We start from the raw sequence: 21,558 nt of genomic DNA on the forward strand, positions 1-21,558 counted from the left end.
CTGTTCAACAGTTCAAACCTTCCTCTGGCTCCTCTCTGCTTTTCCCTGGTGTGGGAGATTTGATAAATCACAGAGCACTACTTTAACATTAAAACCAGAAACCCTCTTTGTGGAAGAGATACAGTCACTGTGTGTTTCTGGCTGGGGACTCCTGGTACAGCACCACAGGTTATCCTAAATCCTGCACCACTGGGAGATTCCTTGTTGGCTCTCTGCAATGTTGCGTGCACTGGAGAAGTCCTCTTGGGCTAAATGTCTTAGAGAGTTGTAGGATTTCCTCATCCCTTCCTATTGCCTCTGCTCAGTTCCTGTGCAGGTGTTGGTGAGGATCTCCTTGTGTATTTTTAAACTCTTAACATGTCCCCTTGGTAAGAGGAAAAAAAAAAAAAGGTAGAAGGGAGAAAGAGGCAAAAACCCCTCTTGTATGCCATCCACAAAATACCACAGCTCCTGGACAGCTGTTTTGCTGGAGTTTGCCAGCGCTCTCTGCATCACTGAAGCCAACATTAGCTCAGAGCAGGTGTTGGGCTGTGTGAGAAAGAGAGCAAACACGCTACGAGCTCATGGTGAGGCACAGCCTCTCATTGCTTTCCAGTTTTTGCTCCTTTAGGTCATCTTTGGGTGGGGATGGAGATGACACCCATGTGGCTGGTCCTTACACGCTCCCACAGGAGTCAGAACTCTGCCATGTTGACCCAGTTGGTCCATCTCTGTATTTTCAAACCAAGACCATCACAGCCAAATGGTTGCTGCTACTTGGGTCTCTCCAGCATCATCTTTAGAAACATCCAACCTAGTGACCAAAGCAGTAATTCTTAACTTCCCCAGCATGTATTTTGTTCTGCCTGAGGCACAAGCACCCAGGAGAACAGGGACCTTGTGGAGACCACGCTGTGTGTGCCTCTGCCTGGCCCTTTGTCCTGTCAGTGCCATTGCTCACATCACATTTCTCTTGCTGCTTGGGTGAGAGCAAAGGGCATTTCTGGTGAGCCCTGCAGCTCTGCTCTAGATGCCTGTGAAGGGTCTCAGGATGAACAACAGCAGTAACGTGGAGTCTCTGTGTTTTACCCTCTAGTAGCTCTTGAGAGAACGTGCTCCTGACAGCAAGGAGGGGATGTCAGAGTCTGCTTGGATCTCAGGATAAAAGTTCCTTCCTCAAATATGGGAAATGGTTATTCCAGATCATTCTGTCAACAAGGGAGAATGCACAGTTGAACATAAAACTCACTTTTTCTCCCGCTTTAAATGCACTACATGATGATTTCTGTTAATGGTGTGAGGAAAAAAAATAGCTGTTATGTCACAATGACTGTAGCATGTGTTTTGTCACACAAAAAGAGGAAAGAGTACATGGTTTGAGTCTGAATTCTGTACTGTCACATCATTTAATGCATTCTTCAAAAAACAGAAAACTACTCATTTAATGCAAGTTAAGCCTGTGCTTGGCAACCTGGAGAGAGGGTGGGGAAGAAGGAAGAGGCAGTCAGGACATAAAACCTAAAGGAAGCTGAATGTAAAATATTCTTTCTGGTGATCTGGGCCAGATCTCATGGTGCTTGTATATCTCAAACATCCCAGAAGATTTCTTCAGGAATAAAACCTGTGTGATTAAGTACACCTACTTATTTGGAGCCCAATTCACCATCTGGCACGAAGGGAAATGCCACATCATTTTGCTAGGAAATGTGCTTCTGATACTTTTAATTTAGCCTGTTTTGCTACAGGGTGTGCTTAAAATAATGATAATGATCTTTCCAGCCTCTGTCTGCCAGAGCATTTATTCCCAGCAGATCTGGTTAGCAGTAGATCTTAGCTTCCAATCCTCTAAGGTTAGCAGGAATTTGGGCATTTTTGCTGTGGATTGCAGCTGGAATCCATAGCCAGGTCATGCCAGGATTTTGCACATTTCTCTGCCTGGATGAATTGCACAGGAGTCAAGGAGCAGACAGCTGTGCAGAAGCCATCCAAAGTCTTTCTAGGAGCCAGATGTGCTGTGTTGTCTATGGATTTCTCTGAAAGCAGCATTTTGGAATATGTGGACTGTGATGGACTTCATCAATTATCTCACTTTCTAGTGTTTTCCAGGACTTATCCTTCCATTACAATGGGGAATCCTGACACAGGAAGCAGAGATGGCTTCTTCCATGCTCTTTTTATTCTTTAATCAGGCAATGAACAAATTTCTAAGTATCAGACGATGAGATAAGAGGCCTGTGGACTGCTTGCCATCTGAACTTCCAGAATTCATCTTATTTGGCTGCATCGCTGATTACACTCTCTTGCACTGTCCAAAACAGCCAAGACAACAAAACAGACTAGGTTAATGCCTTTAAATAGCCCCAAAATGCAGTCAGACAGCATGTTGCAATTTGAAATCCTGGTGGACATCAGTTCTGGCCTGAACTCCTTGTACAAAAGATAATGGTCAGAAAAGGAGTCCAGACCACGGTGGTGTGTGGGGCTGCTCAGGCTGCTGGTGTGACCCTGCTCCAGGACCTGCTCACCTGGTCACTGTGTCCTGTCCCTCGTGAGGGGAGCGGCCGATGCCGGTTGCGTGGCAGGATCCAGGTGCTCACATCCATGGGAATGACATTGGTGCTGGCACTCACCTGTCAGCCCATCATGCCCTCAGAAGTGGGGCCAAGGATCAGATAACAGAGAACAAGCTGCCTTTGTCCTGCCCTGGTGAAAGATGAAAGTGTGCTGATAGAGGCAGGGAAGGAAGCCGGCGCGGCTGGGCCCTGTGTTGTCTTTGTGCCGTGGGCAAATAGACAAAAGCCCTCTCCTGCACTGCTCTCAGGCAGTTATTTCCAGTCCTTGGGTGTTCAGTCACCAAACAGACCTTTGGGTTGGTGTTCAGGGACTGTATTGCCACTCAGCAGAACTGGCTGTCAAAGCAGGATCGTGTGTTCCAAGGACTTGACATCATTTTTGCTTCCTTATGAGGGAAATAGGGCTGTTTGACCTCAGCCGTGTGTATTGAGCCATTGCTCCCACCTCTGCAGGAACTCTCCAGCAACCTTCTGCCTTAACCTCTTCAGGCTGCTTGTCCCCAACCTGGTGATGTGCAGTTTGGGAGTGGCACCCACATCCACGGCATCTGGGTGGCTGATCAAGGGAGGGCAGTCAAATCAAGAATAATGAGGATTTTCTCAAACCCTTATTATCTGACTTCCAAAGTTCTGTGCACTTGAGTTTATCATGTGCTTTTTGGGCCCTTAATGTAATTCTCCACCTGAGAACAAGCTGGTAGAAAGCTGGTGTGACTCAGGTGCGTGGTGGGAACTTGTGAACCTGCCATCACACGTGTGTATTTCTGTCATCTTTTATCTTTTCTGTCATCCCTGAGGTGTTTGATTTTATCTTCATCTTCTTTTCCCACATGCTTTCTACCATTTCTCCCCATCTCTTTGTCTTTTCTCTCCATCATTTACCTGCACAAACTGGTTTTCCCAGGTGGAGACCTTGGCTAGTAATGACAGAGGCTGGCTGCTCTATTTTCTCTGGAAAAATGGGACAGAAGATTAGGCTTTACTGCTGGGAAAGTGCTGAACTGTCTTCTCAACTGCTGCCTGGTGGCAGGTCGTTCCTGGGGAGCAGAATTATCACAAAAATCAGCTTGTAAAATAGAAAATGCACATTTAGTGCATGTATTAAATTTGACCCAGCGTTGTGAGGTCTGGCTGTTTGCAGAGGGAATTGCACTTTTTCCTACAATGGTGGAAAAAGAAATCTTTGCAGCACACAGTCACATCTCTCCTCTCCATCCACAACTCCATTTAGGAATTTTAAAAATTAGTGTAGCTGATAAAATCCTTGCTCTGGGCTATTCAGCTCTAAACTCCACCAGCTCTGAGCTTTACCAGATCTGCAATCAGTGGGATACCGCAGCGACAGACCCACAGGAGTGCGGTTGGGCAGCCACGATGAATAGCTAAATTCATATATTAAAGAGCTATTTATAAGTGATTTATTGTCTTTGCTCGGTGTTGGACTTGGCAGTGGCTGCAGAAGAGGTTTTTGTAGCGTTCAGCTGTGTGGTTACCACTGCTGCACAGCGTGGTTCTTATAGGGCTGAGCTGTTTCTGGTCCTTGGCACCGGCCATCATTTGCATGCACAGTCATGGCAACTGCACATACAAGTCAGAGATTGCTTTCCAGTGTGATGTGGTCCATAGGTTTTTTATTAAAATCTGGCACAAGGCTCCCTAGATTGAAAGAGGCTGTCTCTGAGTAGCCTCAGGAGTCAGAACTGAATTTATTTCTTTCTCATTTGCAGATATTGGTTTACCAAGTGATTAGAACAAAGCTGTTACCATTTTATAGCTCCTATAACTCCACTGTGAGCTGGTGTTTTAAAATGCATTTGTACTCTCAAAAACTGTCTCTGCACTCCCCTGCTCCCAGGTTGAACACAACCAGGCACCTCCAAAAACCAATGTGGTTGCACAAGAGTGGCAGCAATGATTTAATATCCCCCTCCCTTCTGCCTCCTTCTGCCTGTCTCCCTTCCCCTCATCCCTTTCCTGGCCAAAATTGTAACTCGGGGCTGAAAACCACTGTGGCAAGAAGTGGTTTGAACAAAAAGCCTGTGGCAAAAGACTTTGAACACTGTACATATTGGAAGCACTTGGCACCTCTGGGTAAGAAACCTTCTCATTGATTTGGCTGGTGTGAATACACAAACTTTGATCTGCTAACCCTTTAAATCTTAAATTCTCTGACAAGCAAGCTCAGGAATTTTCAGTGGGCATCTGAGAACAGAAAAGCCACAAATCTCACATGTGCTCGATTCACCACTTGTATTTTTCTCTCTTGATTTGAACAGGCTGCTGAACAATAATCAGATAAAACAAATCGTGAGAAGATCCTTTGAAGATCTGGAGAACCTGAAATACCTGTGAGTTGGTAGCTCAGTATTTTCTTAACCACTTTAAAATTTACCAACCCGCTTGTAATGTTTGCCAGCCAAGGACATATTTTTTTGTGTTTGGAGTTCCTGGATGTTAATGTCAGTGTCAGAGGTATGAAACGTTGCCCTTGAATCCAATCAACAAGCTCTGCTTTGACTTGAGGTTCATTATTGTTTCCTTTGTATTTTTAGAACACAGCTGCTGATGAGTTGGCCTAATGCTTTTTCCTTTCTCTCCTTTTGAAAGCTACCTTTATAAAAACGAAATTCAGAGCATCCAGCAACATGCCTTCCATGGGCTCCATTCCCTGGAACAGCTGTAAGTACAGATGAGCCTTGCTTGCTGTGTTTCCAGATGTGGAGAGTACCAGGCACTTTAGCAAGGGGTAGGATGAAGCTTCTGTTTGATCAGCCAGATTTGCCAGACTACACTGGGTTAATTTGAAAACAGTTGGTCCCAGCACTGATTTTGGTTAGTAAATACTGAGGTCTCTTCCTGTAGGTTTTTTCCTGATCCTAAACCTCTGGAGCATAGGAAGAACCAGCTGTGCTTCTGATGCCCTTTATGTCCAAGGATCTTATGATGGGAAGAGACAGGGATCTGCAGGATGTCTTGAAGCAGCAGGCAGCTGGCCTGCTGGGTTTGTGTCTGCTGGGACTCCAGGAGCAGAGGGCTGGATCTGGCCCTTTACTTGAATTGAGGGGCTGCTTGAGTTTCTCTCTCACCCAAAGCTGTGCTGGGAAGGAATGGATGAAGTGCTGGGGCAGACAGGTATTTGTGGGAGCTACCAGGATGGTGATGCTCACACGCTGTAAAGCATCTGGACATTGCAATGGGGGAAAATGATAGATCCAAGCAAGTGATGGCCTTCCAACCTGACCCTGAACATTTCCAGGGATGGGGCAGCCACAGCTTCTGTTGGCAACCTGTGCCAGGGCCTCACCACCCTCACAGGGAAGAATTTCTTCCTTATTATTTATTCTTCCTAAATATTTTAATTATAGGAATTATTTGCCTCACTGAAGAAGAGAAACTAAAGGTGAAATCATTCTGATTTGTGCATTGTCCCCAACAGCAATGTTTATAGGGCTGGAATATAAGTAAGGATTTTGCTGTAAAAGGGATAGGATCCAGCTTGTTCTCCATGCTGACAGCAGAAGTGGAAATGGGAAGTGTCAGGCAAGCCTAACAATAGGTGTGTGTATGTGTAAAATATGGTTTTTCATCAGCCAGCTGAGCAAGGATGCCTGGGAGAAAATATAGGAAGCCAAAACTGGCTCTAAGCTGAGCTTAGAGAGCCGGGTGCTGGCAGCAGGGGTATTTCAACAATGAGCATTCCAGACTTGATGTCACGAATAAAAGAAAAAAAACAAAACCAACCAAACCACAAAACCAACAAACAACCCGCTGAAAGTCCCATCTGTTTTCAATCTCGGGCGGGCATAGTTCCAGAAGAATTAGCTTTGCTCAAATCCTACCCCATTTTCCTGTCACCCCCAAGCCAGCTTTTCAAGAAAAAGTACAGCTCGATTGATGGGCAGTATCAGATGGTTTCCTCAAGGTCCAAAGCAATTTCAGCAGACATCTGAGCCTGATTAGAGCACGCACATCTCTTCCCCACTGTGACCCTCCGGTGCAGAATCTGAGTCACCGTCTCCCAGTTTGCGCTCTGATACTGGACCATTTATCATGAATCCTTCCATTACAAATCAAACAGCCATGTGGAGGCTTAGGCAATTATTTCTCAATGCAATCAGCTACAATAGCAGAATGAGTATTTGTAGATCTGTGATTAATCTGTGTCTGCTGTGAAATTTATGCCTGTGTAAAATAAGAGGGGGAAGAGTTTAGGCAACTTTGGAACCATAAGAAATGCATCTAAAGGTCAGAACATGTCAGTTGTGGTGGTGAATGTCACAGCTCATGAGAACAGGCAGTGCCAGGTATTGTGAGTTGCTCTGCAGACCCCAGGTTTGCTTTGCTGATGACAAGGGGTGACCTGGGACACAAGGTCTCCCAGGCCTCTGGAATAGCAGGTCACACTTTAGGTTTTAGTGGAACTAAAACCATAAACTTGTATCAGCAAGAGCTGGGCTGCTCTGCTGATGTGCTGTTTAGATCTAAGTGTTCCAGGTGACTGCACCATCTCTGTTTCTGGGGGCTGTGCCTTCACTCCACAGAACACAACAGCCCCACACCAGCCATTTGGAGATGTTTCTGCTCCTGCTGGGTGGGTACATGTGCTGGGAGCCCCTTTTAGAACCACACACAAATGCAAGTTGGAAAAGACCTTTGGATATCTCCAGTCCCACCTTCAGCAGGGACCAATTTCAAAGTTTTATCAGGCTGTTCAGTGCCTTTTTCTACAAATTAATCCTCAGCAAACTCATTTTCCACTCAGAAGTGTTGCAATTCCCAGGCTGGCAAAAAATGCCTCGTAGTAAGGCCATTTCTTCCTCCCTGACAATCCAAGGATATGTTGGGAAAGACAGGGAAAATTACTGTACAGTACCTGGATGGGAGCAGCTGCTGCTGGGTCTCCATGAGCAGTAGTTTCCTCCTGACCCTGAACAGTGCAACAGGCAGTTCACAGTGATGGTGGTCTTGGTCTTCAGAGAAAAACAAATTGGCAAATCTATCCTTTTTTTTTCTGTCTCTGTTTTAGTTTATTAAGAGAAAGAGTAAATAATTGACAGGATAGGGAAAAGCCATGTTGGCCACTGTGTTTGATCTGGAAAGCAGAGACACTAAAGTGGATTCTGGCTTCTCAGCATCTGCCCTGAGACAGTGTGGTGACCAGCTGGGGAGGCATTGGTGGATTGATTTGGGAAGATCTTCTGTCTTTTAAATTGCAATCTGTGTGATTTCTGTGTGACAGGTACTTGCATTTCAACAACCTGGAAAGTCTGGAGCTGGAGACTTTTAGTGACCTGCCTAAACTTGAAAGGCTGTAAGTAAAGATAGGACATTTCTTGGGAGTAAGGGGGTGAGGAGAAGGGAGAAAACTCCTTCTTTTTGTGTAACAGTTTTGGTAGCATGAAGTGAGATCTTCAAAATGGAGGGAAATGCAAAAAGAAACTTCTTTAAAGGAGATTTTACATACCTGCCAAGTAGATGGGTGACTGAGGATGTGAAGGGAATTTCCCCTTTTATGTTATGTTCAGGTTTCCATCTAAACAGGGGTAAATCTGCAGAAAGCCCTAGAACTGGCCAAGCCAAGTGAAATTTTACTCTGACCATAAGGTCAGCAACATTAGTCACTGTTGGGCAGAGTGTGCAAAAAAAAAAAGGGGATGGAAAAGGGCTAAAGTCAGAAAAAAAATCTAACAAGAAAAACACGTATCCTTCTTGAAAGCAGTAGGGAAATGGAGTCCTGTGTCTCCTGCTCCCCAGGATTGCTTCTAGTAGTAATGTAGCCACTAGGACAACAGACCATGGGGTGTTCCAGCTCCATGGAGAAACCAGCAGACCCTCCTGTGCTGTGTGGAAATGTGCATTATATCCATACGTGCCAGGGAAATAAAATCGTGGGATCCCACACCCTTAGGAAAATTCAGACCTGGAGCAGTGCATGGCTGATCTCAGTCACTGTATTTGATCCAACAAAAATGCTGGATTTAAATTTTAAAGGAAGGTTTGTCAGCCTGGTTTTGTCAGCAACCAGGCTGAACTCGGGTGCACACATGTGTGTGTGCAGACATTTGCACTCAAGCTGTGCTGCTTTTGTGTTCTTTCCTGTTCCACCATCTCCAAAATTTGCTTTGTGTCTTTTATGAATGGTCTCTTATTAGTTTTAGATGTAACCAACATAACTAAATTTCCCCATCATTATGGGAATGGGAAGTTAATTATCCCATCTTGTTCCCCACTGATGCATTTTCATGCAATCAGGGTTTTTCCCTAAGAACTGGGGAGCGCTGTCTGTGGGCTAAGACTCTAAAAATGAAAATTTTACTCAGTTTTTTTCAGAGATAAGCCCAGCTTGGGCGGCTGTTCTCTGAATTAGATTTACTCATGAGTTTGGGTTAATAACACTGAGTCTAAGGCATGAGTTGTCTAACTTCTCCTGGAACCATCCTCCAGTGGCTGCCCTTGTAAAGTTGTCATGTCATCTGCAGGGGGGAAAGAAAAGGTCCCCCTGGAGCTGACCCAGGCACAGAACACAGAGGGTGCGTCTGGTCTGGGATTTCGTGCCCTTTCTCCTCCCTTTGCAGAGAAACTTTTAAGGTTCCAGTTAAACCTGTTACATCACATCTTGACTCACCATTTCCAGCCCACACCCGCTCTCCTCTGTGGCATATTGCATCGTACCCACAGACGGGTGAAATTCCTGCAGCTCATGGAAACAAACACGGAATGTAAAAACTGAGCTGCGGTTAAACCGAGTTCTGACCTGGGATGTTGTCACCCCCGGAGTGCAAATACTGGATAATGTTTTGGCTTGGCTTCTCCCATTTCAGATTCTTGCACAACAACAAGATTTCCAAGATTCATCCAGGGACATTCTCTCAACTGGAATCCCTCAAACGGCTGTAAGTAAAAAACATTGCCTGCGAAGAGCACTTGTTTATCTTCGATCAGATGGCCAGGACCTGAGGAAGAATGTGCCTGGTTGGCAAAGCTTTCAGTTGTTGCACTTCTAAGGCCACCGCTAAGTTTATGAAACAGTTTTGGTTGGACCTGAAAGCTTATTTAACCAGTTAGAAGTTTCTTTATTCTAGTGGCTAATTATAATCAGCTCACAGCTTAATAATGCCACAGGAATGAGCGTTCCTGGAAAGTCTTCACAACGGTTTGACCCCGTAAAACATCCTTGAAAAATATGGAAAGTGCAGGTCACGGATATGACCTCGATCATGTCTGTAGATCAGTATCTAACCTGGAAGGAAAAATCATAGTCATAAAAGAAAAGGGCTTGTTTTCTAGATTGAAAATAATCAGAGTGGTGCCAAGGTGCATGATTCTCCTTCCATGCAGGAATTCCCCAGTGTGTTATTCCCACATAACCTGGCTGTCTCTTAAGCTTACTTCTTTCTTGCTTAAACCCCCAGAGCTTTGCTTTGGTTTTATGATCTCTGGAAACAAATTCTATGATGTGTTTGGGGGAAAAAAATGCAAAAGGTAGAGAATTTTGGTGTCCTGCCATGATTTTCAAGTGCAATAAAATAATGTTTCTCACTGCAGCCCTCAGTGATTTCTGCAAGCAGGTAAAATGCTTCACTTCTCTTTAACAGGGAAAAACTTGTGAAATGCTGTCTGTAGGTGTCAGAGGAAAAGCTGGGATGTCTATAAAATGTTCTGTCATGGCCTTGTGTGAAATCTCACATTCTCAAATATGTGACCCTTAAAGCATTAGACCTTTCTTCCATGGTTTTGTTGTTTTTTGTTTTCTTTTTTGGATGGCTCAAACCCATTGATTGTAAAACTGTCAGTGGGGAAGGAAGCATGAACTAATCCCCCTGTAGTCCTTATTTATCCTTATGGATAGCGCTGCTCGTAGGAATGAGGTCAGTGGAGGGAAAGAGGGTGAGTGCATTGGGAGGTCACTGGAGCTCCATTCCACATGGTTCAGGCTTATGTTGCAGTAATAAAAGTTCTTATGGTTGTGCAGAAATGCTACAACCTCTCACAGCTGGTCACAGAAAGGGACTGACCTGGTGCACACGAAAAACAAGGGGGAGGTTTTGGGGGCTAAAAGAAAATGGAAAGCTGTAACAGAGTCAGTGTTACCTGCTGTTCTTATAGAATTCAGTAAAGGCTGAAATTTCCAGGGGGAAACCCTAATATATCAGTGTCTTTCTTTGCCTCAAATTAGGCCAAAAATTCATAATCCAGTTTAAGTGAATTATTTTCATTTGAAACTGGAATTGGTAAGGTTAGTTTTTCAATTAAATCCTTCTGCTTGGATAAGCATCCTATTTAACCGTCACAGGGATGAGATACCTCAAACTTTATATGGGATATGATCAAATGCAGGGAAAAACAACCAGGTGCCCCCTTCACTCCCGAGGACTGTTCCCCTCCTGTGTCCTGGCCTCCAGGAGGCGGCTCAGCGGTCGGAGGCTGGGAAATGAGCTGCCCTTTTCCTCGACCCTTGCAGGCGGCTGGACTCCAACGCCTTGTTTTGTGACTGTGACTTGATGTGGTTGGCTGAGCTGCTGAAGAAATACGCCGAGCAGGGCAGCATCCAGACAGCTGCCACCTGTGAGGCTCCTCGGGACCTGCACGGCCGCTCCATCGTCACCTTGACCGCCCAGGAGTTCAACTGCGGTGAGCCAGGCCAGACCCCTCCACCGGCCACCCTCAGCCCATGGAGCTGGGCTCTGGTCTGGGAATTGCTTCCTCCACCCCTTTTCCTCCCTCTGGCATCTGCCTTCTTCCTCCTTTACTGCTGAAATGGGAAAATCCCAGGGGAGTTGCAGGAGTTACTGAGATAACGCAGAGAAAGCTGACAGTCATGGGGGGGTTTGGAGTCAGCTCTGTTTTGGCTGGCAGATGTTGTCCTGGGTTTTTAGGTAGAGTAGGGATGGTAAAGGATCTGCTCCATCCATGGCTAAACCAGTAACCAGAGGAAATATCCCACATTAGGCTGAACAGAAGGGGAACACTGGGAGAGCTGCAGTTGGCTGGAAACACAACTGGAAACCTATGGGAACACATGGTAGATACATAGCTGAATGTGTTTGACTTTGGTGTGGTGTATGGCATTTGTTAGGCTGTTATTCCTTAAATTTAGAATTTTGAATTAGGTTTTGTTCTGAAAAATTCCAAAGTTAAATATTTTATATAGAAAAAGACAAAACTCTGATTTTTAAGTGGAGGTTGGCACAATGTTGATTGTAGTTCCCTGGTACTTCACTGCTGGTAGAATAAGTTTGAGAAGTTCCCACTCACTCAGGCTGACCATGAAAATCCCTCCTGGATATGCCAGTCCAGCTGTGCTGTGTGTCAGATGTGTGAGCTCAGCTGGATTTAAAAGAGCTGTCCCTTGAATTCAGCTTTTCTCCTATGATTTCATTATTTTTTTCTGTAAAGTCTTGACCATTTCACAGCTTAATTTAGGGCACAGCCATGCAAAGAGTTGAACTGACACAAGTGGTTCTGTGACCTCAAGGGAGCAGGGAATAGGAAGGGTCTAGGGAAAGCAGCTGGAGACACATGGAATGGGATCTGCTGTGAGTGGCTGTGCCACACAATAAGCTGTCCCTGACACACACCCAGTGCCACAGTACAGCTGTTAGTGCAAATTTGTTCTGGTTTAGGCATGGGCTCACAGTGGGATGTCTGTCAAATCAGCCAGAGCACCTGGTGGGAAGATTTTGCTGGCACTGGGTTTTCGTGCTGGTGTTGTGCCAGCTGGGAAAGGCAAGTGATCCATAATTCAGCACAAAGCTCTAACGATGCAGGCAGCTGATATCTGAGTCACTCCGAAATCTGCTGGCACCATTTGACCCTCAGCTGTGAACAGATGTGAGCCAGAGGGGCAAATCTGCACTGGGTCAGCACCTTGTACTCTGGGGCTGTGCTGGGCTTGGTCTGTGCTGCTGTTGCCTGTGGGGATCAGTTCATGAGCCACTGACTTGTGGTCTAAGGAGTAAGGACACACCTTCTGCTGGAGGAGGTGGCAGGTTCTCAATCTTAGGAATAATCCCTCTGGTTTCAGTGGATTGCTGGTGAGAATGTAGATTGTTAAATGGCTAAGCATTCCCTGAATCAAGAACAAGCACTGCAGAGCTTGTACATAAATTCCTCCCTATTTTAGCACATCCTTCCAATGTTTAACTTGCTTAGTACAACTTAAAGTGAAGCACATAGTGAAAGGCTTGGCTGGATAGGGCTGGTGAATTAGGGATGTAATGAATGAAATCCTGTTGGGAGGGAAGTGGTGTGGTTTGCAGGGAGCTGGCACTGTGTTCAGGTGGAGCAGGCAGTTGCTGAGAGCAGCAGGCTGCCAGGGACAGAAAAACAACCCAAATGAGGATGCCACTGACTTCTTTGCTTATTTTGGGAGATACAGGGGCCAGCTCTTGGGGCAGCTATGATGAACCAGTGTACAGCCAGATCTGGTTTTCTCAGTGCTGTCGGAGGTTCTAACACACTGCCCAACAAACTGGGAATAGGAACAACCACTTTGATTCTCCAGGGCTTTTAGCAGGCTCAGATGAATGATGCTATTCCCTCATACATCTGGTGTTAGTGAGAAGTTTTGGGGTGGCTCTGAGTGGACACCGTTGTGCCTGGGGCTCTGCTGGTGCCTGTTTTGGGGCATTGCAGGATGGGTGTTGTGTGACCCACTCTGCCCCGGTTGGGTTGGAGGTGGTTTTGTGCTGCTCTGGACTGTGTTCTGTTCAAATGGTGTTTTGCAGAGAGGCCTCGAATAACCTCAGAACCCCACGATGTCGACGTCCTCTTGGGAAACACAGTTTATTTCACCTGCAGGGCAGAAGGAAATCCAAAGCCTGCGATTATTTGGCTGCACAACAAGTAAGTCTCACGCAATGAGCCCTGGGGTGGCAAAGGTTTTCAAGCGCTGAGCTCTTCAGTGCCTGCCTGTAATTACAAAAGCTGTTTCACACTATGCTTAAAAAAAAAAAAAAGGAAGGAAAAGAAAAAAGAAATGGCTGTTCCATGGGTTGTATTTACCTTCCTTTTAATAGCATTCTCTGGTGACCACGTAATCCAAGTGATGTTTTCATCTGCACTTGAAATATTTCATCTGCATTTGTAATGGATTCCAAGAGCTTATAACTTTCCTATAAACATGCTCTGCAGGCTGAAAGCAATTGTCTTTTGATCAGGGAAAAAATAAAATTAGTGTTTCATGTTGCTCTAAGCCACCATGCTTGCCATTTGTTAACTGCTGAATTGCTTCTAGTCTCTAGGTTTTTCACACAAAGGCCAATCGTGCTGGAGAATGTTTTTTTTTTTTTTCAAAGAGAAAAATTTTTGTGCTGCACTGAAAAACAGAATTTGCAAATCAGTGTATAGGTTATCCTTCTGTACAGAAACGCTGAAAAAGTACATGGCTGTGCTAGATGCCAAAGTGTTCTGGGAAATGCTACACAATAAAATATTTTGTGCTCAAGCAGCTGCCCACTGTGGAAGTGAAGTTGCTTTGCTGTTTTACGAGCTTCTTGTCTGGTGGAGCCTGAGCAGGGCTCGGTTATTAATAAAAATGATCAATGTGTGCTTCTTCAGCAAACCCCCCACCAGGCAGAGTTTCAGCCCAGAGCAAAAGTTTATGGCTGAGTTAAGTCCCCCGGGAAGGAAGGTTTTGTTAGGGAAATGCTGGCAGGCTCCCAAAGACAGCATTGTAAGAGGGGTAATGATAATAAATGTTCCACGAACGAGATATGACTGGAGTGAGGAGGCATCAGGGGAATTAAATAAATGCCCAGCAAGCATATTAGTTTGCATAGTGGGTTCAGCCTTTGTCCTGGGGGGACAAAGGTCCCTTCTCCCTTTTCAGTCATCTGCAGCCATCCAAGATTCCTTCGTGCTGGGACAAATGGGATGCAGCGCTGGGACCTTCTGCCACGGGCTGGGATCCAGGAGTTGCAGGTTATTGCAGAAAGAAGGAAGATGTTTCACAGCTCTCAGGCTGGGTTGGAGTCCAAGCTGTGTTGGGGTCCCCTGGTAACTTACTCAGAGCCTTTTGCTCCCTTGAGGCCTTTGAGCCTTGACTTTGAATAGAAGTGGCTGCACACAATAACAATATTAGTTCATTATAATATTTGCACTTAGAAAGTAATGAGAACAGGCTTTCCAGGCAGAGATGCCCTGACAATAGCAGCAGTGCTGTGGCATGGGAACAGTGTGCTCTCCTGATGGGCTGTAAATGTCATATGTAATCAGTGGTGAGAGAAAAAGCAGCACACCCAGGGAGCAAATCAGAGCTGGAGCTGCAGTTCAGTGCTGTGAATCAGAACTCTTGCTGTAAATCTCATGAAGTCTCAGAATACCTCCAAGAAACACTAACTTACTGCAATGCAAGCAAAGCCCCTGCCCCTCCCAGCAGCTTGAGGGGGACCACCAGTGTTTACTCCTTCCAGATTTTGCCCGTTTGTGGCTGTTTTTCAGTAATAAGATTGACATGAAAGATGACAACCGCCTGAACCTGTTGCAAGATGGTACCTTGATGATCCAGAATACCAAGGAGTCGGATAAAGGCGTCTACCAGTGCATGGCCAAGAACATAGCTGGGGAGGTCAAGACACAAGAAGTTGTGCTGCGCTATTTTGGTACCCCATGTAAGGGAGCTCTGTGCACCCCTTGATGACCCAGCTCGGGTTGGGGATGGGAGTGGAGCTAAATCAGAGTTAGTCACAGCTTTGTATGTGCCAAGATGTTCTGAGGGAGAGAGTATCTAACAAAGCAATGACTTTGAGAGTGGCCTGAGCTTAGGGGGGGTTCCTTCACTGTGGTGGGGAAAGGGATTTAGAGATTGAAGGTGGCTTGGGACTGGGGAGGGAGTTTAAGTCTGGCAGGAATTCTGCAGCACAGAGTTATCAAGGGTGAAGGGGACATGGGAGAGGGGATGCTCCAGCACTAGGTGAGTGGGTGTGAGGAGGTGGTAGGAGGACTTAGTGCTGGGGGCATCGCTCACAGCGAGGATTTGGAGGTCAGGGAAGAGCCAGGTGACTGTTAGCTGGGTTGCATGAGGAGTCCAAGCAATTTCTGCCTGCAACCGAGCAGGCAGCAGAGCTGGTTTCTAAAGCACTCATTTCCTTCCAGCAAAGCCCACTTTTGTGATCCAGCCTCAGAACACTGAAGTGCTGATTGGAGAAAGCGTCACCTTGGAGTGTGGAGTCTCTGGGCACCCCCACCCTCGCATCAGCTGGACCCTTGGCACAGGCTCTCCTTTGCCACAGGATTCCCGTTTCACTATCACCAGCTCTGGAGGACTCTTCATTCAGAACGTCACCTTCTCAGACCAGGGGCAGTACAACTGCAATGCCACCAACTCCGAGGGCTCCATCCAGGCGACAGCAAGGATCATCGTGCAAGGTGAGGAGTCCCAGGCTGATTCTGTGACCTTCTGTGACATTTCTGGGGCACAGTGTTTGGTCAGCAGGGTGTATTTAAGCTCTGTGACTGGTTCTGCTCCCGTGAACTCCCTGAGTTTGCTGCCTGAGTGTGTCCTGCTGCTCAGTTGTTGCTTTCCCCTCCAGATTCTCCCAGGTTTCTCGTCATTCCTACTGATCAGACAGTAACTGAGGGACAAAGCGTGGATTTCCCCTGCTCTGCTGAGGGTCACCCTCCACCTGTGATTACCTGGACAAGGGCAGGTACTGCCTCACTTGACTCTTGGTTTCTTTCTCCCGTGCCATCATCCATGGGATGTGGGTGGGAGCAGCTGAGCTGACGGTCCAGGGTGGTGACTTGCAGTGGTGGTACGGGACAGATGGTTATCAGCACAGGGCTAGTCACACTGGGAGGTGTGTTATAGATCACCAAGGATGATGTTAAGCAGTGAGGAAATAGCCTCTTGGGCCTTTGACACACAGAATCAGAAGGAAGGAGCGTGTTGGTTTCCATCAGCATGAAACCCGTGGAAAGCCTCAAATTTCTTTCTGCAATGACTTCCTACCTCCTTTGAAAAGGCAAGGTCTGTGCACTCCAAGTCAGTGGGTGTCAGTCACAGAGTTGTTTGGGTTGGAAAAGACCTCTAGGGTCATCAAGTCCAACCATTAACCCAACACTGCCATGTTAACTGCTAAACCATGTTCCTACATGACACATCTACCTGTTTTTTTGAACACTTCCAAGGATCATGATTCCACCACTTCCCTCAGCAGTATCACCATGTGCCAGCTCTCTGTCATTGCCATTGATTTGCTGCTCTTGGGGAGCACATTGCAGAAGAGCACCATTCACTGCTGACACACCTCGGAGTTTTCTTTTAGCTTAGGAAGAAGGACTTTGGGACAACAGGTGGTGAACTTTCAAAGTCTCAAATAATTGTTAGTGCTGGCTCCACTGAACTGATCTCATCCAACACTTTCTGGGACAGAAGCCAATAATACTTGGCCCAGAGGTCCTCCAACTTTTCCTTATGCTTCACAAGCCATAATTAATGGTTTAGTGCTGTGGAGAATTCATGGGTGTTGTATTCCAGCTTCCACAGCAATGGCCCTGGTACAGAGTTAAGGACCAGCTGAAATTCTGCTCTGCCTGCATGTCCTCCATCTCCTTTAACCTGTTTTACTCCACTTCACAAAAAATATATTTTAGAGATGTGGAAAGGAGCACAGTGACAAGAAGTAAGGTTGACAACTGCATTGGAACTAGGTTTGCACTCACCAAGCCAAAAATTAAAAATCAACCAGGCTTTGCACTGCTTTCATGTGCTGAAAGTAAGACAAGAGAAGGATAAGTGATGGAGCATTGCTTGTCTCAAAGCCACTTTTGACTGTGTGGGGATTTTGGTATTTAGGATGAATAAATAAGAGCCCTTATTTGGAGGGGAAAAAAAATAAGTTGCCAAACTGAGAAGTTTTAAGAATTTTGTTTGGGTTTGGTAAAGCAGTTTAGTTTTCAGCTTTTCTTCTGAAATAGAGAAAATGTTGAAACATCAGTTTCCAAACTGAAGAAAATCACAATAACTAATTCAAAAAGACAATTCTAAATGTTTCTGTTTATTTGATGAAACAGTCAGTTTGGATAATTGAGCACTTATTTGCTGTCCATCAGGTATTACAAAATATGCAGGTTGCACTAAGAAAAGACTTAGGAGGAAAGAAAAAGGGTTACAGCTCCTACCCAGCTGCTCAGACGAGAAAATTTGGTGTGACAAAGATGGCATTTCAGGGTGACTGATGTTGGGAGGGAAACGAAATTTGTAACTATCATGCAGATCCCTCTAGTGTCGGGATGGGAAACATCACAGAGAATTAACAAACTGCTTGTTTGCCCAGGTGGGCCTTTGCCAAACGACCGGCGGCACAGCATCCTCTCCACGGGCACCCTGCGGGTGCTGAGGGTGGCTCTGCACGACCAGGGGCAGTTCGAGTGCCACGCCATCAGTGCCATCGGGGTCAGGACCCTCCCGGTGCAGCTCTCGGTCACCCCACGAGGTAAAAAAGGGCTGGAAAAAGTTCTGGTGAATAAAACACCGTCTGACCAGGCGGGGAATTGCCCTGTCTGCCGTGGGATGGGATTTTGCTTTTCCATGAGAGCTCCATCAGCTGGTGGGAAAAGTTAAGGGAGGTTTGCAGAGTGCCGAGGTTTGTGAATTGGAAGGAGCCGCTTCGGTCTGGGAGTTGTCAGGAAGAAAATTATTTTGGCAAAGGAAAACCATATCATTTACAGAAAAGTGTATGAATTAAATTCTTATTTTTTTTTTTGCCATTTTTAAGTTTTGTCTCTCCTATAGAAATAATTGTAAAATTCTTTTTAAAATAAAATAGTCTTCAAAACAAAATGATTCCTTCTCAGGAACGTTTGACTTTGGCTCCAGATACATTTGTCTTAAACATTACCTGCCAGGTCATAGGTTCAGCTTAAAGTTAGGTATTCTAAAATCAAGCCTCTGTAAAATACAAGCCACAGAGGAATATTTTTGCTTAATTAAAGCTTAATTTTTTCTCCGTTTTTAAAGCTTTTGCTTAATTTTCTTTTTGCTCCCATATAAATAATTGTTCTAAGTAAGCAAACTTCCCTATTTGTTCACAAACATGGTAGAATTTTACTGATGGCAGACTGGAGGGTAGGACACTATCTAGAAGCATGAAATCAGTCAAGCTTCAAGCACAAAATTCGCAGAATATTTTAAGACCAGCAAGATCAATATAATTATTTAATCTGTCCTGACTAACACTTCCAGAGAGCCTCATCTGACAGTGCCTGAATCAAGTCATGATCCCTGTTTCAGCTAGAGCATCCTTTCTGGAAAGGCTTTGAGTGAATGGTTATAAATGACTCAGCACATTCCTGTGTAATTGCCCCAAGTAGAGACTCAGAGGAGCAGAAAATAATGAACATCAATTACATAAATAAATGAACAGAGAGCTTGGTAGCAAGACAGAGAGCATGGGGTGAGCTGTCACCCCTCTGTAGAGCCCTTTCAAGAGCAGGAGGAGCCCAGCCCTGCTTTGCCCCTGCTGAAGGGTTTTACACTCAGATTTCTCTATTTTCCTTGGTGCATTTCTTGCCCTGCTGACTTCTTTCCTCTGTGTTGCACAGTGATACCCGTGTTCCTTCAGCCCCCCCAAGATGTGGTGGCAGAGACAGGCCAGGATGTTGCCATTACCTGCGCTGCCCAGGGAGACCCACGGCCCACCATAACCTGGGTCAAGGTATGTGGAGATTTCATGTGCTTGACAGTCACTGGGGAGCAGGGTGGTTCCTCTGGGAGGCATTTAACAACTCTCTCCTTCAACACCTTTCCCACCTTCACTGGTTACATCAGTCTGTGGGATAAAGACTGACATTTCCTTGGAAGGCTTTCTGGTTTCGCTGGAAGAGCAATGCTAACATCTGGTGGCCACTTTTGTTCATCACATCCATCTCTGGGTTTGCTGAGCAGGCTGAGGGCTGGGATGGGGGGGAGCTTTCCATCCACTGACACATTTTCTGTCTTTTGGTGGTGCAACAGGAGGGTATCCAGATCACAGAGAGTGGCAAGTTCCATATTGGCCAAGATGGGACCCTTTCCATTCAGGATCTTGGCGTGGCTGACCAGGGCAGATACGAGTGCATAGCAAGGAACCCCTTTGGCTTCACCTCCAGTGCCATGCAGCTCACCATCACTGGTACGGCACCTCTGCTGCTCCTTCACAAACTTATCCTGATCTCCTCTAAGGGGGTGCTATGCTGTGTTGACATCTACACTTTGGACAGATAATTATACAAGAAATTGCTTCCTTAGCCTTATTTCAGACAGGTCCCTTGGATCAGGGTTGCTCCATTGTCACAGCCCATGCACCTCCCAGCTGCCCCTTGCTGTTTTCTCAGCTGAGCTGCAGTTGCTCCCTGCAAAGCCAAAGGTGTTGTCTTAAACCTCCTCCTGCAAGCCCAGCTGACAGTGTATATGTAGTTATTGCCTCTGCTTGGAGGGAGAGACTAATTAAAAAATGTGCCAACTTGCTCACAAATCGTCATCTGACTGTAACCTCGTACACTGGGGCAGGGAGGAGCAGAACAACATTGTCACTGAAAATGCAGGGGTTTAAATACTTGGTTAGTCATAGAATCACAGAATCACAGAATTGTTGGGGTTGGAAAAGACCTCCAAGATCATCAAGTCCGACCTTTGACCAAATACCTTCAATGGGGTTGGGAAAGAAGTGGCTGGTTTCAAGCTCCTGCCCCAGGCGTTAGGGAAGCTGTAATGGATAAGGAGGAGTGCACAGATTTTCTTGAACTTGGAAGAGCAATTAATATCAAAGTAAATTTAGGGTATTTTGTTCTTTCTTTCTGCTTTGGAAAGCCACGGACGTCGGTCGGAGTGGTGACACGTTTGTAGCCACGTCGCTGCGGGAGGCCATCAGCAGCGTGGACCACGCCATCAACTCCACACGCACCGAGCTCTTCAGCAAGTAAGTCTGTGAAGTGCCCTGATCTCAGACTTGAGGCGGAAAAGTGATAAAAAACCGTGACAAACAAAGCTTTCTCCAGCCTCCTTTTATCGATGACAACCCGCAAATGAAAGCTGTGGTGTTGTTTCGAGTGTTGGAGGTTCGAGCTGCACCACGTGTAAGGTGTGAGGATGTGACGGAGCTTCCCAACAGGCATTTGGGATTCTGGAAAAATGAGATGCATTAATATTATGCCTCTTATGTCACTTCTATCTGCGATGTACATTTTGTCAGCTGGGGCTGGTTCTGGAGATAGTGAATAGGAAAGAAAATAATCAGCCTAGTCATTTTATAAATGCAACTGACTTTGTGCAGGGTGAACAGAAATAATAATGTAACAGTTCTAACCATTTCTTCAATAAAAAATGAATTCTCGAGTGAATGGTGATTCCCTCCTCTTCCACCCCAATATATGTTTTCCTTGAAAAGATGGATAGTTTCTATTAAGCCCCAAACCCTCTGGGTTTTAGCTGTTGAAAAGTGAAAAGCAAATTACTATTGCAGGAAAAAAACAGAGATGTTGAGGGAATTAAATATGTGCATTTTCCTGGGGAAAAATATCCTTTCTTTAATCATCTTCCATGTGCAGGCAAGTCACGTTGGTCTATGCACTAGTTTGGGGGCCAAGCACCAGACCAGGCTTAGGGCCCGACTGTTGCTGCCTGTAGGGTCTCACTGCCCTGAGCAGAGTTGATTAATTTTAATGTTCCTGCATCACTTTTAATTCCTGGAAACAGACGTCCCAAGACACCCAATGACCTCCTGGCTCTCTTCCGCTACCCCCGGGACCCCTACACCATCGAGACAGCCAGGGCAGGGGAGATCTTTGAAAGGACCTTGCAGCTGATTCAGGAACACGTGCAGCAAGGGCTCATTGTGGATATGAACGTCACAGGTGGGAGAGATTTCATTTCCCTTCTTAATATTGTGCATTAGTTGAAGTGAAAACAATGATGTGTAGATATCCAGGAAGTTTATAAGGGTTTACCAAAAATCCAGATAAATGTTGGGTATATCAAGAAATGTGTTTTCTGGGTTGCAATTCTTTCTACATCTCATGGTTTTCC

The 21,558-nt window shown here is 45.7% G+C and overlaps 1 protein-coding gene across 1 annotated transcript in view; it reads left to right on the forward strand.

Moving 5' to 3' along the window:
- Positions 1-21,558, forward strand: part of LOC135423582 (peroxidasin homolog) — a 45,499-nt gene that overhangs the window by 15,283 nt on the left and 8,658 nt on the right. Inside the window, exons 3-16 of the mRNA XM_064673991.1 lie at positions 4,829-4,900; positions 5,160-5,231; positions 7,792-7,863; positions 9,374-9,445; positions 11,014-11,183; positions 13,280-13,397; positions 14,994-15,163; positions 15,648-15,920; positions 16,085-16,201; positions 17,831-17,989; positions 19,098-19,210; positions 19,510-19,666; positions 20,344-20,452; positions 21,229-21,386. Coding sequence (XP_064530061.1) covers positions 4,829-4,900; positions 5,160-5,231; positions 7,792-7,863; positions 9,374-9,445; positions 11,014-11,183; positions 13,280-13,397; positions 14,994-15,163; positions 15,648-15,920; positions 16,085-16,201; positions 17,831-17,989; positions 19,098-19,210; positions 19,510-19,666; positions 20,344-20,452; positions 21,229-21,386 — 1,832 coding nt within the window. The remainder of the gene's footprint in view (positions 1-4,828; positions 4,901-5,159; positions 5,232-7,791; positions 7,864-9,373; positions 9,446-11,013; positions 11,184-13,279; positions 13,398-14,993; positions 15,164-15,647; positions 15,921-16,084; positions 16,202-17,830; positions 17,990-19,097; positions 19,211-19,509; positions 19,667-20,343; positions 20,453-21,228; positions 21,387-21,558) is intronic.

This window comes from Pseudopipra pipra, chromosome 17, assembly GCF_036250125.1.
Source record: "Pseudopipra pipra isolate bDixPip1 chromosome 17, bDixPip1.hap1, whole genome shotgun sequence".
Taxonomy (NCBI): Eukaryota; Metazoa; Chordata; class Aves; order Passeriformes; family Pipridae; genus Pseudopipra; species Pseudopipra pipra.